The sequence below is a fragment of the Hypanus sabinus genome, chromosome 2, assembly GCF_030144855.1.
Source record: "Hypanus sabinus isolate sHypSab1 chromosome 2, sHypSab1.hap1, whole genome shotgun sequence".
In the NCBI taxonomy this organism is placed as follows: Eukaryota; Metazoa; Chordata; class Chondrichthyes; order Myliobatiformes; family Dasyatidae; genus Hypanus; species Hypanus sabinus.
The window spans coordinates 2,720,086-2,746,287 of record NC_082707.1 but is presented as its reverse complement, the minus strand read 5'-3'; the positions used below and the strand labels follow the sequence as shown (position 1 = coordinate 2,746,287).

The 26,202-nt window shown below is 46.2% G+C and overlaps 1 protein-coding gene across 4 annotated transcripts in view; it reads right to left on the bottom strand.

Moving 5' to 3' along the window:
• Positions 1-26,202, bottom strand: part of lpp (LIM domain containing preferred translocation partner in lipoma) — a 565,002-nt gene that overhangs the window by 231,351 nt on the left and 307,449 nt on the right. For all 4 annotated transcript variants that reach the window (XM_059991268.1, XM_059991276.1, XM_059991259.1 and 1 more), the window contains exon 4: positions 10,046-10,162. In XM_059991268.1, the coding sequence (XP_059847251.1) occupies positions 10,046-10,162 (117 nt within the window). The remainder of the gene's footprint in view (positions 1-10,045; positions 10,163-26,202) is intronic.

Below are 26,202 nucleotides of genomic sequence, written 5' to 3'. Positions count from 1 at the left end.
CCAGACCAGTTCAGAAGCAGGTGAAAACCTGGCCAGCAGGAGCCATCTCTGCTCTTCAAGACTGCTTTGAGCACACTGACTGGCACATGTTCAGGGAGGCTGCAACCGATGGTGACTCTACCAACTTAGAGGAGTACATGGCATCAGTGACCAGCTACATCAGCAAGTGCATTGATGATGTTACTGTGTCCAAGACCATCACTACACGTGTGTGCGCTGCTGAGGTCCCGCGACTCCGCCTTCAGAGCAGGTGACAAGGCAGCTGTAACAACAGCAAGGGCCACACTGTCCCAGGTCATCAAAGGGGCAAAGTGTGCACACGCCCAGCGAATCCACAGTCACTTCCAGGGCAGCGGCGACACGCGGCGCATCTGAAAGGGCATCCAGGACATCACCAATTACAGGACAACATCACCTGACTGTGCAGGTGATGCCTCCCTCCCAGATGTGCTGAATAACTTCTACGCCCATTTTGAGGTGGAAAATGACATGGCGGTGAGGAAGTCCACCCCTCCTCCAAATGGCCAGTGCTGTGTCTCACCATGGCCGATGTGAGAAGAACCCTGTGCAGGGTCAACCCACGGAAGGCTGCTGGACCAGACAACATCCCTGGTAGAGTGCTCAGAGGATGTGCAGACCAGCTAGCAGATGTTCTCACTGACATCTTCAACATCTCCCTGAGCAGCGCCACCATTCCAACGTGCTTCAAGGCCGCCACCATCATCCCCGTGCTGAAGAAGTCTTCAGTGTCCTGTCTCAATGACTACCATCCTGTTGCACTTACATCCATCATCATGAAGTGTTTCGAAAGGCTCGTCATGAGGCACATCAAGACCCTGCTGCCCTCCTCACTGGACCCCCTGCAGTTTGCGTACTGTCCCAACCACTCAACAGATGACACCATTGCCACCACCCTCCACCTGGACCTAACCCACCTGGACAAAAAAGACACATACATTCGAATGCTGTTCATAGACTTCCGTTTAGCATTCAACACAAGCATCCCTCAGAAACTGATTGGAAAGCTGAGCCTGCTGGGTCTGAACACCTCCCTCTGCAACTGGATCCTAGACTTCCTGACTGGGAGACCTCAGTCAGTCCGGATCGGGAGCAGTATCTCCAACACCATCACACTGAGCACAGGGACTCCCCAGGGCTATGTGCTCAGTCCACTGCTGTTCACTCTGCTGACCCACGACTGTGCTGCAACACACAGCTCAAACCACATCATCAAGTTCGCCGATGACATGACCATGGTGGGTCTCATCAGCAAGAACGACAAGACAGCTTACAGAGAGGAGGTGCAGCGGCTAATGGACTGGTGCAGAGCCAACAACCTGTCTCTGAATGTGAACAAAACAAAAGAGATTGTTGTTGACTTCAGGAGGGAATGGAGCGACCACTCTCCGCTGAACATCGACGGCTCCTCGGTAGAGATCGTTAAGAGCACCAAATTTCTTGGTGTTCACCTGACGGAGAATCTCACCTGGTCCCTCAACACCAGCTCCATAGCAAAGAAAGCCCAGCAGCGTCTCTACTTTCTGTGAAGTCTGAGGAAAGTCCATCTCCTACCCCCCATCCTCATCACATTCTACAGGGGTTGTATTGAGAGCGTCCTGAACAGCTGCATCATTGCCTGGTTTGGAAATTGCACCATCTCGGATCACAAGACCCTGCAGCGGATAGTGAGGTCAGCTGAGAAGATCATCGGGGTCTCTCTACCTGCCAACATGGACATTTACACTACACGCTGCATCCGCAAAGGAAACAGCATTATGAAGGACCCCATGCACCCCTCATACAATCTCTTCTTCCTCCTGCCATCTGGGAAAAGTCTCCAAAGCATTCGGGCTCTCACGACCAGACTATGTAACAGTTTCTTTCCCCAAGCTATCAGACTCCTCAATACCCAGAGCCTGGACTAACACCTTGTCCTACTGTCCTGTTTATTATTTATTGTAATGTCTGCACTGTTTTTGTGCGCTTTATGTAGTCCTGTGTAGGTCTGTAGTCTAGTGTAGCTTTCTCTGTGTTTTTTTTTATTACGTAGTTCAGTCTAGTTTTTGTACTGTGTCATGTAAACCATGGTCCTGAAAAACGCTCATTTTTACTCTGTACTGTACCAGCAGTTGTAGTCGAAATGACAATGAAAGTTGACTTAACTTGAGATGAGTAAACCTCGCTGAGCAGCCAGCTGAACCTGTCGCTCGCCTCTGGGCCTGGCACCCTGACCTTTTTAACCTGGCCCGCACTCAAACTGGCCAAACCTTGAGCCATTCCTTGCTGTCAGACCCAGGCCTGAGTGTGTATCGAAGTGTTACGGCCCAGGCCCAGCCATCTCGATTTTGGCCTGTACTGACCTATTACATCTGGCCTGGTACTTAAGTTGGCAGAGTGAAATAGTTAAATAGTGAGGAGGTTGTTCAAAGAATTCAGCAGGATATAGTGGGAAATATTGTTAGGGAGTATTCTGGGGTTATGAGATATTTAGACTGTTGTATTGTAAATACGGCAAGCAGTAAATAGAACTTAAAAGCACACTTGGCAAATAAACAATACTGTCTGTCAGAGATACGGTTTGTAAAATGGTGACCAGGTGATGTTTGCATCTGCAACTGTTGTCACTGATAATAAAATAAAATAATTAAATGACTGGGCACAGAACATACTGACTCCTATGACTCAAACATATGTCTTTTTCACGTGCACAAGATAAACACGGTCCCTGCCACCCACACTGTTCTGAAGCCAGGACAGAAACCTGCAATTCTATACAGACTATGGATATTAAGCATTTGGGAAATTGTGTATGTTTCAATTCATTACTTCAAAGATCAACTGCCATTCACAATGGAGATGGAAACTTCAGACAGCTGACCAATGATATTTTGAAGTTACCAAACCAATTGTCCTCAGCTTTTTGACAAAGCTACTTTTATTACAAATTCAAACCTCTACACTTGGGTGCAATCATTTTACAAAGCAAAAGACCAGAAAGATCAGAACTGATACACATGAAACTAACACAGTCCCATCCTCACCAAGAAAAGCATTTAACTCCCCCTGTGCTAATGGTCCAAACATATTTCCATATTACCTGTAGATGCCACGTGGAAGCTGCCCAAGTATGTACGTACCCCTGAACATTGCCGGTCAGAACCCTCCATTGCCTATCTCCAGGACCATGGATAGTCATCTTAGTGAGCCCCAGGAGCAGGTTAACTAGGACATCCTCCACTCTCCCTGAATTATTGCATGTGCTTCACATCCTTCCATTATTCCTATCTCGTCTTTATGGCATCTCTATTGTGTAAAGGGATAGTATGTTTTAGAAAGACTTTTCTGGAAATGTCCCACAACAAAGCCCCACTTGTCTAGCTTGACAACACACTGCCACAGCCATTTCAGCCCTGGGAAAAAACCTCTGACCATCCACACGATCAATGCCTCTCATCATCTTATACACCTCTATCAGGTCACCTCTCATCCTCTGTCACTCCAAGGAGAAAAGTCCGAGTTCACTCAAACTATTCTCATAAGGCATGCTCCCCCATCCAGGCAACATCACTGTAAATCTCCTCTGTTCCTTTTCTGTGGTTTCCACATCGTTTCTGTAGTGAGGTGACCAGAACTGAGTACAGGGGTCTGACCAGGTAACATTACCTCTCGGCTCTTAAACTCAATCCCACAGTTGATGAAGGCCAATGCACTGTATGCCTTCTTAATCAGAGTCAAACTGCGCAGCAGCTTTGAGTGTCCTATGGACTCGGACCCCAAGATCCCTCTGATCCTCCACGAGTCTTGCCATTAATACTATATTCTGCCATCATACTTGACCTCCCAAAATAAACCACCCAACACTTATCTGGGTTGAACTCCATCTGCCTCTTCTCAGCCCAGTTTTGCATCCTGTCAATGTCCTGCTGTAACCTCTGACAGCCCTCCACACTATCCACAACATCCCCAACCTTTGTGTCATCAGCAAATTTACTAATACATCCCTCCACTTCCTCATCTAGATCAGTTATAAAACTCATGAAGAGAAGGGGTCCCAGAACAGATCCCTGAGGCACACCATTGGTCACCGACCTCCATGCAGAATATGACCCATCTGCAACCACTCTTTGCCTTCTGTGTGCAAGCCAGTTCTGGATCCACAAAGCAATGTCCCCTTGGATCCCATGCCTCCTTACTTTCTCAATAAGCCCTGCATGGGGTAGCTTATCAAATGCCTTGCTGAAATCCAGATACACTACATCTACTGCTCTTTTTTCATCAATGTGTTTAGTCACAACCTCAAAAAATTCAGTCAGGCTTGTACAGCACGACCTGCCCTTGACAAAGCCATGCTGACTACTCCTAATCATATTATGTCTCTCCAAATGTTCATAAATCCTGCCTCTCAGGATCTTCTCCATCAACTTACCAACCACTGAGGTAAGACTCACTGGTCTATAATTTCCTGGGCTATCTCTACTCCCTTTCTTGAATAAGGGAACAACATCTGCAACCCTCCAATCGTCCGGAACCTCTCCCATCCCCATTGATGATACCAGAGGCTCAGCAATCTCCTCCCTCGCCTCCCGCAGTAGCCTGGGTACATCTCATCTGGTCCTAACTTGATGTTTTCCAAAAGCTCCAGCACATCCTCTTTCATAATAAATACATGCTCAAGCTTTTCAGTCTGCTGCAAGTCACCACTACAATCACTAAGATCCTTTTCCATGGTGAATACTGAAGTAAAGTATTCATTAAGTACCTCTGCTATTTCCTCTGGTTCCATACACACTTTCCCACCATCACACTTGATAGGTCCTATTCTTTCATGTCTTATCCTCTTGCTCTTCATATATTTGTAGAATGCCTTAGGGTTTTCCTTAATCCTGCCCACCAAGGCCTTCTCATGGGCCCTTCTGCTCTCCTAATTTCCTTCATAAGCTCCTTCCTAGTAGCCTTATAATCTTCTAGATTGCTAACATTACCTGGCTCTCTGAACCTTTTGTAAGCTTTTCTTTTCTTCTTGACTAGATTTATTACAGCCTTTGTACACCACGGTTCCTGTACCCTACCCTAACTTCCCTGTCTCATTGGAACGTACCTATCCCGAAATCTACACAAATATCCCCTGAATATTTGCCACATTTCTTCCATACTTTTCCCTGAGGACATCTGTAAGGAATGTTAGGAATCAAAAGCTTGAGCATGGTGCGACCAAATTCAAAAGGGTGAATATGGACTGAAGGTGTTGTGTCTAAATGGATGTAGTATACAGAATAAGATACAGTTGCACATTGGCAGGTAGGATGTTGTAAGCATCACGGAATTATGGCTGAAAGATTATAGCTGGAAGTTTATTGTCCAAAGATACACATTGTATCAAAAAGATAGTCAGAAGGCGGGGGGGGGGGGGGGGTGTTACTCTGTTGGTAAAAAATTAAATCAAGTAATTAGTAAAAGATAACACAGGCTCGAAGGTATTGAATGATTGTGGATAGAACTAAGGGACTGCAAGGGTAAAAAGACCCCAATGAGAGTTGTAAACAGACCCCAAACAGCAGTAAAGGATGTTGCTTACAAATTACAACTGAAGATAGAAAATGCATGCCAAAAGGGGAATGTTACAATTAGTCATGGGGGATTTCAATATGCAGGAAAATTGGGAAAATCAGGTTGGTGCTGGATTATGGGAGGTGGAATTTCTAGAGTGCCAATGAGATGGCTTTTCACAGTAGCTCATAAGACCATAGATCATAAGACATAGAAGCAGAATTAGGCCATCTGGCCCATCGAATCTGCTCCGCCATGCCATCATAGCTATCTCCTCCTCAACCCCAGTTCCTGGCTTTCTCCCGTAACCTTTGATGCCATGTCCAATCAAGAACCTATCAACCTTTGCCTTAAATACAGCCAATGACCTGGCGTCCACAGCTGTATGTGGCAACAAATTCCACAAATTCACTACCCTTTGGCTAAAGAAATTTCTCCGCATCTCTGTTTTGAAAGGCCGCTCCTCTATCCTGAGGCTGTGCCTTCTTGTCCTAGATTCTCCCATCATGGGAAAGTTTCTTTCCACATCTACTCTGTCTCGGTCTTTCAACATTCAAAAGGTTTCAATGACATCTTCCCTCATCCTTCTGAATTCCAGCAAGTACAGACCCAGAGCTATCAAATGTTCCTCGTATGAAAACCCTTTCATTCCTGTGAACTGCCTCTGGACCCTCTCCACCGCCAGCACATATTTTCTAAGATGAGGGGCCCAAAATGGTTCACAATACTCAAGGTGAGGCCACACCAGTGCCCTATAAAGACTCAGCATCACATCCTTGTTCTTTGAAATGAGCAGTCAGCGGATGCTGCTCGACCCGCTGAGTTCATCCAGCTTTTGTACCTGTTGATTTGACCACAGCATCTGCAGTGTACTTTGTGTTAACATCCTTGCTCTTGTATTCTAGACCTCTTGAAATGAATGCTAACATGACATTTGCCTTCCTCACCACCGACTCAGCCTGCAAGTTGATCACGGTTGAGCCAACTACTGGATCTGCTATTCTGGACTGGGCGTTGTGCAATGAATCAGAATTGATTAGAGAATGCAAGGTAAAAAAAAGCCTTCAGGGCAAGTGATCGTAATATTTACCCTGAAATTTGAGAAGGAGAAGGTAAAATCAGATGTATTGGTATTATAGTGGAGTAAAGGGAATTACAGAGGCATGAGAGGAGCTGGCCAGAATTGACTGGAAAAGAACACTGGCAGGGATGACAGCAGAGTCAGCGATGGTTGGAATTTTTGGAAGCAATACAGAAGACACAGGATATATACATTCCAAAGAAGGAGAAGTATTCTAAAAGCAAAATGACACAACCAAGAGAGGTCAAAGTCAGCATAAAAGCCAAAGAGAGGGCATATGATAGAGCAGAGATGAGTGGGAAATTAGAGGATTGGGAAGCTTTTCAAAACCAACAGTAGGCAACTAGAAGAGATGGATATGAGAGAGGTGAGAGTGGATATTGGACCACTGGAGAGATACAACAAAATGGTGGATGAACTGAATAAATATTTTGCATTAGGCTTCAATGTGGAGGACAGTAGCAGCATGGTGGAAGTTCTAGGTGATAAGGGGTATGCAGTGTGTGAAGTTACCATAACTAGAGAGAAGGCTCTTGTGAAACTGATAGGTCTGAAGGTAGATAAATCACCTGGAACAGATGGCATACACCACAGATTTCAGAAAAAGGTAGCTGAAGTGTTTGTGGAGGCATTAATAATGATCTTTCATGAATCACTGGATTCTGGAATGGTTCCGGAAGACTGGAAAATTGCAAATGTTACTCCACACTTCAAGAATGGAGAGAGGCAGAAGAAAGGAAATGATAGGATAGTTAGTCCAACTTCAGTGATTGGGAAAACATTGGAGTCAATTATTAAGGATATGGACTCGGGAAACTTGGAGGCACATGATAAAATCATAGTCAGATTGACAAAGGAGAATTGGTTGATGTTGTATACTTGGACTGTCAGAAGGCCTTTGACAACGTGCCACCCATGAGGCTGCTTAACAAGCTATGAGCTCATGGTATTACAGGAAAGGTTCTAGAATGGATAAAGCAGTGGCTGATTGACAGGAGGCAAGGAGTGTGAATAAAGAGAGCCTTTTCTGACGAGCTGCCAGTGTCAAGGGGTCTGTGTTGGGAACGATTCCTTTTATGCTATATGTCATTGATTTGGATGATGGAATTGATGACTTTGTTGCAAAGTTTGCAGACAATATGAAGATAGTTGAAGGGGCAGATAGTTCTAAGCAATTAGAGAGGCTACAGAAGGACTTAGATTAGGAGAATGGTCAAAGAAATGGCAGATGCAGATGCAATGCAATTGGAAAACATAGAAACAGACAGCACGATACAGGCCCTTCAGCCCACAATGCTGTGCCAAACATGTACTTACTTTAGAAATTACCTAGGGTTCCCATAGCCCTCTATTTTTCTAAGCTCCATGTACCTATCCAAAAGTCTCTTAAAAGACCCTATCGTATCCGCCTCCACCACCGTTGCTGGCGGCCCATTAAACACACTCACCACTCTCTGAGTAAAAAAATTAGCCCCAAGATCTCCTCTGTGCCTACTTCCAAACACCTTAAAACTGTGCCCTCATGATAGCCATTTCAGCCCTGGGAAAAAGCCTCTGACTATCCACACGATCAATGCCTCTCATCATCTTATACACCTCTATCAGGTCACCTCTCATCCTCTGTTGCTCCAAGGAGAAAAGGCCGAGTTCACTCAACCTATTCTCATAAGGCATGCTCCCCAATCCAGGCAACATCCTTGTAAATCTCCTCTGCACCCTTTCTATAGTTTCCACATCCTTCCTGTCGTGAGGTGACCAGAACTGAGCACAGTATTCCAAGTGGGGTCTGTAACATTACCTGTCGGCTCTTAAACTCAATCCCATGGTTGATGAAGGCCAATGCACCGTATGCCTTCTTAACCACAGAGTCAACCTGCACATCAGCTTTGAGTATCCTATGGACACGGACCCCAAGATCCCTCTGATCCTCCACACTGCCAAGAGTCTTACCATTAATACTATATTCTGCCATCATTTTTGACCTACCAAAATGAACCACTTCACACTTATCTGGGTTGAACTCCATCTGCCACTTCTCAGTCCAATTTTGCATCCTTTCAATGTCCCGCTGTAACCTCTGACAGCCCTCCACACTATCCACAACACCTCCAACTTTTGTGTCATGAGCAAATTTACTAACCCATCCCTCATCCAGGTCACTTATAAAACTCATGAATAGAAGGGGTCCCAGAACAGATCCTTGAGGCACACCACTGGTCACCGACCTCCATGCAGAATATGACCTGTCTACAACCACAGTTTACCTTCTATGGGCAAGCCAATTCTGGATCCACAAAGTAAGGTCCTCTTGGATCCCACACCTCCTTACTTTCTCAATAAGCCTTGCATAGAGTACCTTATTAAATTGCTTGCTGAAATCCATATACACTACATCTACTGCTCTACCTTCATCAATATGTTTAGTCACATCCTCAAAAAATTCAAACAAGCTTGTAAGGCATGACCTGCCTTTAACAAAGCCATGCTGAGTGTTCCTAATCATATTAAGCCTCTCCAAATGTTTATAAATACTGCCAATCAGGATCTTTTCCATCAACTTACCAAAGTCGGAAGTGTAAGGGTTGACCTTCGGTAGAAGAAATCAAAATTTTGACTATTTTCTAAATGGAGAGAAAATATAAATAACTGAAACACAATGGGACTTGGGAGTCCTTGTGCAAGATTCCCAAAAGGTTAATTTGCAAGTTGAGTCTGAGGAAGGCAAATGCATTGTTGGCATTTGCTTCAGAGGACTAGAATATAAAAGCAAAGGATGTAATGTTGAAACTTTGTAAAGCAGTGGTGAGCCTCACTTAAAGAATTCTGAGCAGGATTGAGAAAACAATCCCAGTTTGTTCAGCCTCTCACCAGGACTCAGCATCCAGGTGAATCTCTTCTGCACCCTTTCCAAAGCTTCAACATCCTTCCTCTAATGGGGTGACCAGAACTGTATACAATACTCCAGAGTTTTATAAAGCTGCAACATAACTTTCTGTTGTTTGAACAATGTCTTGTCTAATAAAGGGAAGCATGCCAAATGACCACCCTGTCAACTGTGCAGCCACTTTCAGGGAGCTGTGAACACGGGCCCCTAGATCCCCCTGCTCATCAACACTGTTGAGGATCCTGCCCTTAACAGTCTCTTTACATTTGACCTACCAAGTTGCAACACTTCACATTTGTCTGGTTCAAACCCTGTAGCATTGGGCCCACTCCATCGTCAAAAGATCAAGTGTATGACTTTCCAGTTACCGCTCCACTGCTTTCAACAATACTCCACCCTCTTTGTTGGCCCCTGCCCTGGAGAATGTGCTCTTGGCAAAACCACATATCTTGCCTTGAGTAACCTGTCATGTACCCACCCGTCAGTGCACCAAGCTGGTGCCAGCGCTCCCTGGCAAACTCAGTGTTCCTTACCTGGCGAGGCCGAGGCTGGTACGGCGAACTGCTCTCGAGATCGGCCAGGATGCTGGTCAGTGAATCGATCTCTGCGTCCAGACTCGAGCGTCTTTCCTCCAGGCTCTTCTTCCCCAACTGAAAGAACAGCAACAGGTCAGTTCGCAGACAGCAACTAAACCTCCTCATCCTCAGACGGGGAGACCACACAGCCCATCTAACTTTTGCATCCTAGCAGTTAATCAAACCATAGAAACATATGGTACTGAATGTTTAAACCTTCAAGATTCAGGATTGTTTAGCATTATTTCCAGTACGCAAGTCTAAAGGAGAACAAAAAAATTATGACTCCAGATCCGATGCAACACAAAAAAAACACAGTAATATAAAACACAATAGTTATAGATACATAAGACAGCTTATATACATAGATTGAATGTATGTCTATAAAATGACACTAGACACAGGAGTGTCTGGACATAAGGTGACTGGCAGGAAATGATAAAGTAGTGGAGATTGGGGTATGGAGGGGTGGGTTTGTGGGTGGAGGTGTTGATCAGCCTCACTGCTTGTGGAAAATAACTGTTTTTGAGTCTGGTGGTCCTAGTCTGGATGCTATGCAGCCTCCTCCCTGATGGGAGTGGGACAAACTGTCCATGAGCAGGGTGGGTGAGCTCCTTCATGATGTTACTGGCCTTTTTCCGGCACCTTTCTCTGTATTAAACAGTGTTGAGATCCTCAAGCTCCGAGGAGTGAATGTCATTCTGTGCCAGCCAAGAAAGCTTATCAATGCCTTGACTTCTGCAAGGGGTTAAGGAAATTTAGCAAGTTAGAATCAGAATCAGGTTTAACAGCCCTTTCTCCCATGGCTCACTCTCCTATCCTGTCATATTCCTTCTTCTCCAGCCCTTTACCTTTTCCACCCATCACTTTCCAGCTTTTACTTCATCCCCCCCCTCCCTCACCCCTCAAGTGGCTGGTCCTCCTAACCCCCTCCCCCCACCTCTTATTCTGGTTTCTTCCCCCTTCCTTTCCATTCCTGAGGAAGGGTCTCAGTCTGGAATGTTGACTGTTTATTGATTTCCATAGATGCTGCCTGACCTGCGGATTTCCTCCGGCATCGTATGTGATGCTCTGGATAAAATGCTGTCTGTTGACAGGTTATAGATGTCATCAGTATTACAGATGTAGTGATGGAGTACTTGGTGACACAGCAAAGATAGGACAAAGTCAGCATGGTTTCCTTAAGGAAAAATCTTGCCTGATGAACCTTTTGGAATTCTTTGAAGAGATTACAAGTAAGATAGATAAAGGGGATGTATTGGATGTTGTATATTTGGACTTTCAAAAAGCCTGTGACAGGGTGCCACACATGAGGCTGCTTACCAAGTTAAGAGCCAATGTTATTACAGGAAAGTTAACAGCATGGTTACAGCATTGACTGATTGGTAGGAGGCAGTGAGTGGGAATAAAAGGATCCTTTTCTGGTTGGCTGCCAGTGACTATTGGTGTTCTGCAGGGATCAGTGTTGGGACCACTTCTTTTCCTGCTGTATATCAATGATTTAGATGATGGCTTTGTTACCAAGTTTGCAGATGATGTGAAGACTAGTGGAGTAGCAGGTTGTATTGATGTCATGATCCTGCCTAGCAATTCCCCACCTTGCTATTACCTCCATAATAGGGCTTTAATCCCCTCATCTAATTTCCAATCATTCTCAGTTCCACTAATTACACACACCTGCCTTCCATTAGTTACTGCAGGTTAAAAACCCTGTAATCATAACAAGGAACTGCCAGTTCGTTGGCCGACTCTTGTATGAGTAACCTTGTTTCATGGTTCTTTAGGACTGTCAGTTCTAAGTTCCTCATCGTTTCCCTGGATTCTCTACATGAATCTTGTCTCCGTGTCAAGACTCTCCTGGATACCAATTCCACGCTCATGACTGTGCTATTGCCCCTCGATCCAGCCTCCATGCCTGTGTCCAGCACTTGGGGTCCCCCTGTAGCCATGTCCTTCCAATATTTGAGGAAACAGGTAGGATGCATAAAGACTTAGACAAACTAGAAAAATGGGAAAGAAAGTGGCAAATAAAATACAATGTTGGAAAATTCATGGTCATGCACTTTGGTAGTAGAAATAAATGTGCAGACTAACTGGGGAGAAAATCCAAAAGTCTGAGATGCAAAGAGACTTGGAGTCCTTATGCAGAAGGACTTGCAGGTAGAGTTGGTGAGGAAGTCAAATGCCATGTTAGCATTCATTTCAAGAGGTCTAGAATACAAGAGCAGGGATGTGATGCTGAGGCTTTATAAGGCTCTGATGAGACCTCACCTTGAGCATTTTGAACAGTAGTCTAGGTCAGGACAGTTCAAGTCAAATCACTTTTAACTGTCATTTTGACCACGACTGCTGGTATAGTACACAGTGAAAACGAGACAATGTTTTTCAGGACCATGGTGCTACATGAAACAGTACAAAAACTACACTGAACTACCTAAAGACAGTACAGGAAAAAACTACACTAGAGTACAGACCTACCCAGGACAGTGCAGGCATTACAATAAATAATAAACAAGATAATAGGCACAGTAGAATTGAATTGAATTTGTTTATTGTCATTTAGAAACCACAAATGCAATGCAGTTAAAAAATGAGACAACGTTGCTCCAGAATGATATCACAAAAGCACACAACAAAACAGACCACACCAGAAAATCCACATAACATTTGGCAATCCCCAAATCCAGAGTCCGGAGAGGCTGCTGCGTATTAATATTGTGCTACCATCTTATCACGTTCCCAGGGAAGGAGCTCCAAACCCACCAGACAAAACAAGATTACCCAGACACACCAAGTCAGGAGACCAACTCTACCACCCAACAAACCAAAAACTAAAACTACAAGACCTACGCAAATCCACATAGTTACATACAGTTATAGTTAACATATAGTTACAACAGTTCGGACAATACCATAATTGATTAAAAAAAACAGACCATGGACACAGTTCAAAATAGTCCAAAGATGTTAAAAGACTGTAAGTTCAAAAGAAACCACCACACAGTTTCCACAAGTTCTCAGGGTCCCGATAGACTCGTCATCCCACGCCGGCGGCAGAAGGGAATACCCCCGCTATGGACTTCCAAGGCGCCACCGGACTCAGCCTCGCAGACGCAGCACACAGTGAAAGAACCTCCGAGCCTCCAACCATCCCCTCCAGCACAGCTTCCCCACCACCATCCACTGCCCAGCGCATTAAGATGCCCCCACCAACGGCCACCGGTAACATGACCCCGAAGACTGGGGGCCTGTTCTTCTCAGCAGAGACCCGGATCTCACAACAGCAGCAGCAACAAAGAAGGCCTTCCTGGAGATTTCCATATGTTCCTCCGTGCTCCCACGTCCGTTTTTCATCAGATTAGGATTGTGCACGGCACCCCGCTTAACAGACATCAGTCTCTGGAGTGGCCGCTGCAAGCTGCGTCACGCCGCCATCTTGTCCTTGGGCAGTAAGTTAGTGTCAGTCTAGACTCTGGGTATTAAGGAGTCTTATGGCTTGGGGGAAGAAACTGTTACATAGTCTGGTCATGAGAGCCCAAATGTTTCGGAGCCTTTTCCCAGACAGCAAGAGGGAGAAGAGTTTGTATGAGGGGTGCATGGGGTCCTTCATAATGCTGTTTGCTTTGCGGATGCAGCACTTAGTGTAAATGTCTGTAATGGTGGGAAGAGAGACATTTTGAGCCCCTCATCTTAGAAAAGATGTGCTGGTATTGCAGAGGGTCCAGAGGAAAATTCTGAGAATGAAAGAGTTATAATATAAACAATAAGTGCAGGAGTAGGCCATTCGGCCCTTCAAGCCAGCACCGCCATTCTATGTGATCATGGCTCATCATACGCAATCAGTACCCTGTTCCTGCCTCCTCCCCATATCTCTTGACTCCACTATTTTTAAGAGCTCTATCTAACTATTTCTTGAAAGCATCCAGCGAATTGGCTTCCACTGCCTTCTGAGGCAGAGCATTCCATAGATCCAAAACTTTTTGGGTGAAAAAGTTTTTCCTGAACTCCGTTCTAAATGACCTACCCCTTATTCTTAAACTGTGGCCTCTGGTTCTGGACTCCCCAACATTGGGAACATGCTTCCTGCCTCCAGTGTGTGCAATCCCTTAATAATCTTATATGTTTCAATCAGATCCCCTTTCATCCTTCTAAATTCCAGTGTATACAAGCCCAGTCGTTCCAATCTTTCAACTTATGACAGTCCCGCCATCCTGGGAATTAACCTTGTGAACCTACGCTGCACTCCCTCAATAGCAAGAATGTCCTTCCTCAAATTTGGAGACCAAAACTGAACACAATACTCCAGGTGTGGTCTCACCAGGCCCTGTACAACTGCAGAAGGACCCCTTTGCTCCTATACTCAACTCCCCTTGTTATGAAGGCCAACATGCCATTAGCTTTCTTCCCTACAGCTACTGTACCTGCATACTTACTTTCAGTGACTGATGTACAAGAACACCTAGATCTCATTGTACTTCCCCTTTTCCTAACTTGACACCATTCAGATAGTAATCTGCCTTCCTGTTCTTGCCACCAAAGTGGATAACCTCACATTTATCCACATTAAACTGCATCTGCCATGCATCTACCCACTCACCCAACCTGGCCAAGTCACCCTGCATTGTCCTAACATCCTCCTCATATTTCACACTGCCACCCAGCTTTGTGTCAACTGCAAATTTGCTAATGTTACTTTTAATCCCTTCATCTAAATCATTAATGTATATTGTAAACAACTGGGGTCCCAGCACCGAACCTTGCGGTACCCCACTAGTCACTGCCTGCCATTCTGAAAAGGACCCATTAATCCCTACTCTTTGTTTCCTGTCTGCCAACCAATATTCTATCCATGTTAATACCCTTCCCCCAATACCATGTGCTCTAATTTTGCCCACTAATCTCCTATGTGGGACCTTATCAAAAGCTTTCTGGAAGTCCAGGTACACTACACCCACTGGCTCTCCCTTGTCCATTTTCATATGAGGGGCATTTATTAGTTCTGGGTCTCTACTCACCAGAATTTAGAAGGATGGGGGGGGATTGGGGTGGGGAAATCTCAATGAAACCATTTGAATGTTGAAAGGCCCAGACAGAGTAGGTGTGGAAAGGAGAGTCAAGGACAAGAGGGCACAGCCTCAGGATAGAGGGGAGCCCTATCAAAACAGATGCAATAAATTTCTTTAGCCAAAGGGTTTACTACCACAGGCATTGTGAAGGCCAGGTCATTGGGTGTATTTAAGGCAGAGCTTGATAGGTTTTTGTTTAGACACAGCGTCAAAGGTTATGGGGAGAAGGGGGAGAAAGGATCAGCCATGATGGAATGGCAGAGCAGACGATGGGCCAAATGGCCTAATTCTGCTCCCATATGTCACGGTTGAGCCCTCAAAGAGCCAGTGAAACACAGACCACATCACTAAAAAAACAACTTTCAGCAAACGAGGTATTATGAAAATCAAACTTCAAAATGTGTTCAGAGGAAATAATTTGTAGGAATTTACTTGTCTACGAAAAGTCAGTTCAGCTTGCACTCTGCTCAACTCATCCACTGATAGCAGATAAAATCCACAGTAATGGCTCGGGTTTGAATGTTGTTAGATTGCAGATGATGCAGAATCTGGACAAGGAAGAATATTCTCTAGGATAGATCATGATATAAATCACCAGGAAGGTGATTCATGGACTCACAGAGTCACAAAACACTACAGCATAGAAACAGACCCTTCAGCCCATCTAGTCTGTGCCAAACTATTAACCTGCCCCCTTCCATGGTCCACTGCTCTTCTATCAGATTTCTTCTCCGCCATTTACCTTTCCCAGCCACATGGCTGCACCTATCATCTTCCAGCTAGACCTCCTTCCCCTCCTCCAACTCTTTATTCAGGCATCTTCTCTCTTCCTTTCCAGTCCTGATGAAGGGCCTCGGCTTGAAATGTCAACATACATAGATACTGCCTGACCTGCTGAGTTTCTCCAGTATTTTGTGTGAGTTGATCAGTGGGAAAAAAGCCTGCCTGCATTTACCCTTTCTATACTCCTCATAATTTTATATATCTCTATTAAATCTCCCCTCATTCTCTTATGCTCCAGGGAATAACCTGCTTAATCTTAGACTACAAGATCATAAGACCTAGGAGCAGAATTAGCCCATTCAGCCCATCTAGTCTGTTCCGACATTCCATCATGGCAGATCCTAGATCCCACTCAACCTCATAAACCTGCCTTCTCACCATATCCTTTGATCCCCTGACCAATCAGGAAACGATCAACTTCCACCTTAAATATACACACGGACTTGGTCTCCACTGAAGTCTGTGACAGAGCATTCCACAGATTCACTACTCTCTGGCTAAAAAAAATTCCTCCTTGCCTCTGTTCTAAAGGATTGCCCATCAATTTTGAATCTTTCCCTCTAGTTCTGGATACCCCCACCATAACAAAAACCCTTTCCACATCCACCTTACCTAGTCCTTTTGACATTTAGTTGGTTTCAATGAGATCACCCTGCATTCTTCCAAATTCCACTGAGTACAGGCTCAAAGCTGCCAAATGCTCCTCATATGTTAACTCCTTCATTCCCAGAATCATCCTCATGAACTTCCTCTGGACTCTCTCTAATGACAACACATCCTTTCAGAGATATGGACCCAAAACTGTTGACAATACTCCAAGTGCAGCCTGACTAGTGTCTTATAAAGGATCAGCATGATCTCCTTGCTTTTATATTCTATTCCTCTTGAAATAAATGTCAACATTGCATTTACCTTCTTTACCTGTACTCAACCTGTAAATTAATCTTCTGGGAATCTTGCACGAGGACTCCTAAGTCCCTCTGCACCTCTTATGTTTGAACCTTCTTCCCAGTCAGATAACAGTCTGCCCTATTGTTCCTTTTACCAAAATGCAATAGCATGCATTTCCCAACACTGTATTCCATCTGCTACTTTTTTGCCCACTCTTCCAAACCTTTCCCTATAACCAGGTCTTCAAGTCCTGGCAATATCCTTGTAAATTTTCTCTATACTCTTTCAATCTTATTGGATCTTTCCTATAGATAGGTGATAAGAACTGCACACAATACTCCAAATCAGGCCTCACCGATTTCTAACACAATTTCAACATAACATCTCAACTCCTTTGCAACACACACAAGATGCTGGAAGAACTCAGCAGGCCAGGCATCATCTATAGAAAGGAATAAATAGTCAATGTTTCAGGCCTGAACCTTCGTCAGGATATGGGAGAAATATGAAAAGTCAGAGTAAGAAAGTGGGGGAGGGGAGAAGTGCAAGGTGGCAGGTGAAACCAGGAGAAGGAGAGGGATTGAAGCAAAGAACTGGGGTTGATTGGTGAAAGAAAGAAAGGGCTGGAGAAGGGGGAATCTGATAGGAGAGGATAGAAGACCAGGGAAGAAAGGGAAGGAGGAGAAGGTGATGGGCAGATAAGGAGATAAACTGAGAGATGGAAACAGGAATGGGAAATGGTGAAGGGGGGCAATTACTGGAAGTTAGAGAAATCCATTTTCATGCCCTTATATTCCAGATGGAATATAAGGTGTTGTTCCTCCAACATGAGTGTGGCCTCATTGCGGCAGTAGAGGAGGCAATGCTCATTGGGCAGTAACCTCCAACCTGATGGCATGAACATCAATTTCTCAACCTTCCAGTAAATGCCCCTCCCCTCCAAATTTCCTTATTCCTGTTTCCCTCCCATTTTATCTCCTCCCCCTTCCCTTTCTTCATTAGTCTTCTGCCCTCTCTCAACAGATTCCCCCTCTTCCAGCACTGTATCTCTTTCACTAATCAACTTGCCACACCTCCCCCCTCCTGGTTTCACCTATCACCTGCCACCTTGTACTTCTTCCTCCGCTCCCCACACCTTCTTAGTCTGACTCCTCAGCTTTCCTTACAGTCCTGATGAAGGGCTTTGACCCAAAACATCAGCAGTTTGCTCTGCTGCGTTGCTCCAGCATTTTGTGTGTGTTGCTTTGGATCTTCAGCATCTGCAGATTTCTCACTTTTGTGATCCCACCTCCTGTACTCACAACGTTGATTTAAGGTCAATGTGCAAAAGCTTTCTTTACAACTCTATTTACCTGTAATGCTATTTTCAAGAAACTGTGTAACTATATTCCCAAATAAGAACGTAAGACCATATACTGTAGGAGCAAAGGTAAGCCATTTGTCCCATCAAGTCTGATACACCATTGCATCATGGCTGATTTATTATCCCTCTCAACCGCATTCTTCTACCTTCTCCCTGTAACCTTTGACGCCCTAACTGAGAGCCTATGATCTCTGCTTTAAATATAGTTGATGACGGCTTCCACAGCCATCCGTAGCAATGAACTCCACAGATTCACCCTCAGGCTAAAGAAATTCCTTCTCATCTCAGTTCTAAATGGATGTTCTGTGGCGCCCCATTTCCTAGCGTATCCGAACCGACTCACAATTAGATAGCCTACGGGGGTTTGCGAGCACAGAGCTTTGGAGCCTCTGCGCCATGGGGGGCCGGTTGACAGAGGCTTAAAAGTGAGGCTGAAGTTTTCGAATAAAGTTTTTTCCTTCGACTGCAGTTACCGACTCCGTGTCGTAATTTTAGCGCTGCGTGTAGCACACCGCTACAGTTCCTCTATTCTGAGGCTGTGCCCTCTGGTCCCAGACTCCCTCACTAGAGGGAGCATCCTCTGCACACCCACTCTATCTAAGCCTTACAATATTCAATAGGCTTCAAAGAGATCCCCTATCATTCTTCTAAACTCCACAGTCATAAAATTCCCCTCACATGTTAACCTTTTCATTCCTGGTATCATTCTGGTAAACAGCCTTTGTATCTTCTCCAAATGCCAGGACATCTTTTCTTAAGTTAAGGTACCCAAAACAGCTCAATAGTCATGCAGTCTGACAACACCTTATAAAGACTCAACATTACATCCCTCCTCTTATATTCCAGTCTTCTCAAAATGAATGATAACATTGCATTTGTCTTCTTTACCACCGACTCATTCCGTAAGTTAACCTTTACAGAATCCTGCACAAAGAATTCGAAGTCACTTTGTACCTGTGGTGTTTTAATTTCCTACCTAGTCAGCATCTTAATTCTTTCCACCAGACACATTCCACCTGCCACTTTGCCCATTCTCCTAAGTCCTTCTGCAGCCTTCCTGTTTTCTCAACGCTACCTGCCCTCCGCCTATCTTGGTATCATCTGAAAACCTCGCCACAAACCATTAATTCCATCATCCAAATCACTGCCATTCAAAGTAAGAAGAAGCTGTCCCAACACAGACCCCTGTTGAACACCACTAGTCACTGCAGCCAATCAGAATATGCCCCCTTTCTTCCCACTCTTTGCCTCCTGCCAATCAGCCAATCCTCTATCCATCTTAATTTTAGGTTTCTATAAGATCTCCTCTCATGCTTCTGAATTCCAGCGAGTACAGTCCCAGGCAACTCAATCTCTCCTCATAGTCTAACCCCCTGATATCTGGAATCAACCTGGTGAACTTCCTCTGCTCTGCCTCCAATGCCAGTGTAAGGAGACAATAACTGCATTAAATTCTATCTGCCATTTTTTTCATCTGGTCCAAATCCTGCTGCAAGCTTTGATGGCCTTCTTTGCTGTCAACTGGATCCTCAATCTTGGTGTTATCTATAAATTTGTTGATCCAGTTTACCACATTATCATCCAGATCACTGATATGACAAACAGCACTGAAACCAACAGCACACCTCTATTCCCAGGCCTCCAGTCAAAGAGGCAACCATCTACCATCACTCTCTGGCTTCTCCCACAAAGCCAATGTTTTTCCCCTTCAATTACGATCCCCAGGAATAGTGGTCCCCAAGACAGAGCCTGAGCATTAATGAATTTCCAAGGATGGAGCAGGTAGGGGGCTGTTGGCAGAGATCAATCCTCATCTTTGGAGCGTAGAAGGTTGAGGGGGGACTTGATAGAGGTATTTAAAATAATGAGGGGGGGTAGATCGAGTTGACGTGGATAGGCTTTTTCCATTGAGAGTAGGGGAGATTCAAACAAGAGGACATGAGTTGAGAGTTAGGGGGCAAAAGTTGAGGGGTAACACGAGGGGGAATTTCTTTACTCAGAGAGTGGTAGCTGTGTGGAACGAGCTTCCAGTAGAAGTGGTAGAGGCAGGTTCGGTATTGTCATTTAAAGTAAAATTGGATAGGGATAAGGACAGGAAAGGAATGGAGGGTAATGGGCTAAGTGCAGGTCAGTGGGACTAGGTGAGAGTAAGCATTCGGCACGGACTAGAAGGGCCAAGATGGCCTGTTTCCGTGCTGTCATTGTTATACGGTTATTTCCACTATGCTCTTAAAAACTTGAAGCATTAAGCATCATGCCATAAGGTGGTCTGCCTCTTTTTGATAGCAACTCACATCATTGTTAGAGCTGAGACCAACTACAGTCATGTTATCTGTGAACTTTAGGATTTTAATGGATTTGTCTGTGATGGTACAGACCTTTGTATAAAGTGAGAACAGCAGGGATGAAAGAACTCAGCTCTGAGGACAGCCTGTGCTTTTAGACATTGGATTGGACAAGTAGATTGGTAATCCACTCCAGGCTGCCTGGCTATTGTTGTTGAAGTCTCCCTCTGGCTGAACCATGGCAGTGGCTTTCACCACTTTCAGAGCGTTATTAACTGAGGTTCTGCAGAGCTGTACTCCTCTGTTTCCAGACCTGCAGGCATGATCCCTTGCAGGTCGAGAGAGTCCTCAACTCTTTAGTGAACCACCATAGCTCTAAAATATACAGTCAGAAAAAAGTGATCATCTAGCCAAGTCCCTGAGCATCATGTCCTGGAGGGCGATGGTGCGTGTCCTGCAGCCATGTTTCTGCCAGAACAAGTACATGAGCAAATAATAAACTGACTTAAAAGCAACATTCGGCTGTGTCTTGTCATAACTGATCTGTGTGCAATGGCAGACAGTCACTGGGAATCTCAGCTCCTCACAGTGACTCTAAGCTTTAGCTATCACACCAGCAGACTGACTTTAATGGCACTTGGCCGCCGGGATAATAAACGTTGAATTGATAAAAGTTTGAAACAGCCACTTTATTGATTTTGATGTGAATCGCTGTGTTGTTGTTGTTTTAGCAGCAGGATTGGGTTGCCTTGTGCCGGCTGTAGACCCATATGACCATAAACCATAAGACAAAGGAGCAGAATTAAGGCCATTTGGCCCATCAAGTCTACTCCACCATTCCATCATGGCTGATTTATTTTCTCTCAGTCCCAGTCTCCTGCCTTCAACCCATAACCTTTCATGCCCTGACGAATTAACAATCTATCAACCTCCACTTTAAATATACCACGTGACTCGGCCTCCACAGCCGTCTGTGGCAATGAATTCCACAGATTCACCAGCTGGCTAAAGAAATTCCATCTCATTTCTGTTCTAGATGGACATCCCTCCATTCTGAGGCTGTGCCCTCTGGTCCTCATCTCTGTTCTAAGTGGACTACTCCTCTATTCTGAGGCTGTGCCCTCTGGTCCTCATCTCTGTTCTAAATGGACTACTCCTCTATTCTGAGGCTGTGCCCTCTGGTCCTCATCTCTGTTCTAAATGAACATCCCTCCATTCTGAGGCTGTGCCCTCTGGTCCTCATCTCTGTTCTAAATGGACTACTCCTCTATTCTGAGGCTGTGCCCTCTGGTCCTCATCTCTGTTCTAGATGGACATCCCTCCATTCTGAGGCTGTGCCCTCTGGTCCTCATCTCTGTTCTAGATGGACATCCCTCCATTCTGAGGCTGTGCCCTCTGGTCCTCATCTCTGTTCTAGATGGACATCCCTCCATTCTGAGGCTGTGCCCTCTGGTCCTCATTTCTGTTCTAGATGGACATCCCTCCATTCTGAGGCTGTGCCCTCTGGTCCTCATCTCTGTTCTAGATGGACATCCCTCCATTCTGAGGCTGTGCCCTCTGGTCCTCATCTCTGTTCTAAATGGACTACTCCTCTATTCTGAGGCTGTGCCCTCTGGTCCTCATCTCTGTTCTAGATGGACATCCCTCCATTCTGAGGCTGTGCCCTTTGGTGCTCATCTCTGTTCTAGATGGACATCCCTCCATTCTGAGGCTGTGCCCTCTGGTCCTCATCTCTGTTCTAGATGGACATCCCTCCATTCTGAGGCTGTGCCCTTTGGTCCTCATCTCTGTTCTAGATGGACATCCCTCCATTCTGAGGCTGTGCCGTCTGGTCCTCATCTCTGTTCTAGATGGACATCCCTCCATTCTGAGGCTGTGCCCTCTGGTCCTCATCTCTGTTCTAGATGGACTACTCCTCTATTCTGAGGCTGTGCCCTCTGGTCCTCATCTCTGTTCTAGATGGACTACTCCTCCATTCTGAGGCTGTGCCCTCTGGTCCTCATCTCTGTTCTAGATGGACATCCCTCCATTCTGAGGCTGTGCCCTCTGGTCCTCATCTCTGTTCTAGATGGACTACTCTATTCTGAGGCTGTGCCCTCTGGTCCTCATCTCTGTTCTAGATGGACTACTCCTCCATTCTGAGGCTGTGCCCTCTGGTCCTCATCTCTGTTCTAGATGGACATCCCTCCATTCTGAGGCTGTGCCCTCTGGTCCTCATCTCTGTTCTAAATGGACTACTCCTCTATTCTGAGGCTGTGCCCTCTGGTCCTCATCTCTGTTCTAGATGGACCCCTCTATTCTGAGGCTGTGCCCTCTGGTCCTCATCTCTGTTCTAGATGGACATCCCTCTATTCTGAGGCTGTGCCCTCTGGTCCTCATCTCTGTTCTAGATGGACCCCTCTATTCTGAGGCTGTGCCCTCTGGTCCTCATCTCTGTTCTAGATGGACATCCCTCTATTCTGAGGCTGTGCCCTCTGGTCCTCATCTCTGTTCTAGATGGACCCCTCTATTCTGAGGCTGTGCCCTCTGGTCCTCATCTCTGTTCTAGATGGACTACTCTATTCTGAGGCTGTGCCCTCTGGTCCTCATCTCTGTTCTAAATGGACTACTCCTCTATTCTGAGGCTGTGCCCTCTGGTCCTCATCTCTGTTCTAGATGGACCCCTCTATTCTGAGGCTGTGCCCTCTGGTCCTCATCTCTGTTCTAGATGGACCCCTCTATTCTGAGGCTGTGCCCTCTGGTCCTCATCTCTGTTCTAGATGGACTACTCTATTCTGAGGCTGTGCCCTCTGGTCCTCATCTCTGTTCTAAATGGACTACTCCTCTATTCTGAGGCTGTGCCCTCTGGTCCTCATCTCTGTTCTAGATGGACCCCTCTATTCTGAGGCTGTGCCCTCTGGTCCTCATCTCTGTTCTAGATGGACATCCCTCTATTCTGAGGCTGTGCCCTCTGGTCCTCATCTCTGTTCTAGATGGACATCCCTCCATTCTGAGGCTGTGCCCTCTGGTCCTCATCTCTGTTCTAAATGGACTACTCCTCTATTCTGAGGCTGTGCCCTCTGGTCCTCATCTCTGTTCTAGATGGACCCCTCTATTCTGAGGCTGTGCCCTCTGGTCCTCATCTCTGTTCTAGATGGACATCCCTCTATTCTGAGGCTGTGCCCTCTGGTCCTCATCTCTGTTCTAGATGGACTACTCCTCTATTCTGAGGCTGTGCCCTCTGGTCCTCATCTCTGTTCTAGATGGACATCCCTCCATTCTGAGGCTGTGCCCTCTGGTCCTCATCTCTGTTCTAGATGGACATCCCTCCATTCTGAGGCTGTGCCCTCTGGTCCTCATCTCTGTTCTAGATGGACATCCCTCCATTCTGAGGCTGTGCCCTCTGGTCCTCATCTCTGTTCTAGATGGACATCCCTCCATTCTGAGGCTGTGCCCTCTGGTCCTCATCTCTGTTCTAGATGGACATCCCTCCATTCTGAGGCTGTGCCCTCTGGTCCTCATCTCTGTTCTAGATGGACATCCCTCCATTCTGAGGCTGTGCCCTCTGGTCCTCATCTCTGTTCTAGATGGACATCCCTCCATTCTGAGGCTGTGCCCTCTGGTCCTCATCTCTGTTCTAGATGGACATCCCTCCATTCAGAGGCTGTGCCCTCTGGTCCTCATCTCTGTTCTAAATGGACATCCCTCCATTCTGAGGCTGTGCCCTCTGGTCCTCATCTCTGTTCTAGATGGACATCCCTCCATTCTGAGGCTGTGCCCTCTGGTCCTCATCTCTGTTCTAGATGGACATCCCTCCATTCTGAGGCTGTGCCCTCTGGTCCTCATCTCTGTTCTAGATGGACATCCCTCCATTCTGAGGCTGTGCCCTCTGGTCCTCATCTCTGTTCTAGATGGACATCCCTCCATTCTGAGGCATTGCCCTCTGGTCCTCATCTCTGTTCTAGATGGACATCCCTCCATTCTGAGGCTGTGCCCTCTGGTCCTCATCTCTGTTCTAAATGGACTACTCCTCTATTCTGAGGCTGTGCCCTCTGGTCCTCATCTCTGTTCTAGATGGACATCCCTCCATTCTGAGGCTGTGCCCTTTGGTCCTCATCTCTGTTCTAGATGGACATCCCTCCATTCTGAGGCTGTGCCCTCTGGTCCTCATCTCTGTTCTAGATGGACATCCCTCCATTCTGAGGCTGTGCCCTTTGGTCCTCATCTCTGTTCTAGATGGACATCCCTCCATTCTGAGGCTGTGCCGTCTGGTCCTCATCTCTGTTCTAGATGGACATCCCTCCATTCTGAGGCTGTGCCCTCTGGTCCTCATCTCTGTTCTAGATGGACTACTCCTCTATTCTGAGGCTGTGCCCTCTGGTCCTCATCTCTGTTCTAGATGGACTACTCCTCCATTCTGAGGCTGTGCCCTCTGGTCCTCATCTCTGTTCTAGATGGACATCCCTCCATTCTGAGGCTGTGCCCTCTGGTCCTCATCTCTGTTCTAGATGGACTACTCTATTCTGAGGCTGTGCCCTCTGGTCCTCATCTCTGTTCTAGATGGACTACTCCTCCATTCTGAGGCTGTGCCCTCTGGTCCTCATCTCTGTTCTAGATGGACATCCCTCCATTCTGAGGCTGTGCCCTCTGGTCCTCATCTCTGTTCTAAATGGACTACTCCTCTATTCTGAGGCTGTGCCCTCTGGTCCTCATCTCTGTTCTAGATGGACCCCTCTATTCTGAGGCTGTGCCCTCTGGTCCTCATCTCTGTTCTAGATGGACATCCCTCTATTCTGAGGCTGTGCCCTCTGGTCCTCATCTCTGTTCTAGATGGACCCCTCTATTCTGAGGCTGTGCCCTCTGGTCCTCATCTCTGTTCTAGATGGACCCCTCTATTCTGAGGCTGTGCCCTCTGGTCCTCATCTCTGTTCTAGATGGACTACTCTATTCTGAGGCTGTGCCCTCTGGTCCTCATCTCTGTTCTAAATGGACTACTCCTCTATTCTGAGGCTGTGCCCTCTGGTCCTCATCTCTGTTCTAGATGGACCCCTCTATTCTGAGGCTGTGCCCTCTGGTCCTCATCTCTGTTCTAGATGGACCCCTCTATTCTGAGGCTGTGCCCTCTGGTCCTCATCTCTGTTCTAGATGGACTACTCTATTCTGAGGCTGTGCCCTCTGGTCCTCATCTCTGTTCTAAATGGACTACTCCTCTATTCTGAGGCTGTGCCCTCTGGTCCTCATCTCTGTTCTAGATGGACCCCTCTATTCTGAGGCTGTGCCCTCTGGTCCTCATCTCTGTTCTAGATGGACATCCCTCTATTCTGAGGCTGTGCCCTCTGGTCCTCATCTCTGTTCTAGATGGACATCCCTCCATTCTGAGGCTGTGCCCTCTGGTCCTCATCTCTGTTCTAAATGGACTACTCCTCTATTCTGAGGCTGTGCCCTCTGGTCCTCATCTCTGTTCTAGATGGACCCCTCTATTCTGAGGCTGTGCCCTCTGGTCCTCATCTCTGTTCTAGATGGACATCCCTCTATTCTGAGGCTGTGCCCTCTGGTCCTCATCTCTGTTCTAGATGGACTACTCCTCTATTCTGAGGCTGTGCCCTCTGGTCCTCATCTCTGTTCTAGATGGACATCCCTCCATTCTGAGGCTGTGCCCTCTGGTCCTCATCTCTGTTCTAGATGGACATCCCTCCATTCTGAGGCTGTGCCCTCTGGTCCTCATCTCTGTTCTAGATGGACATCCCT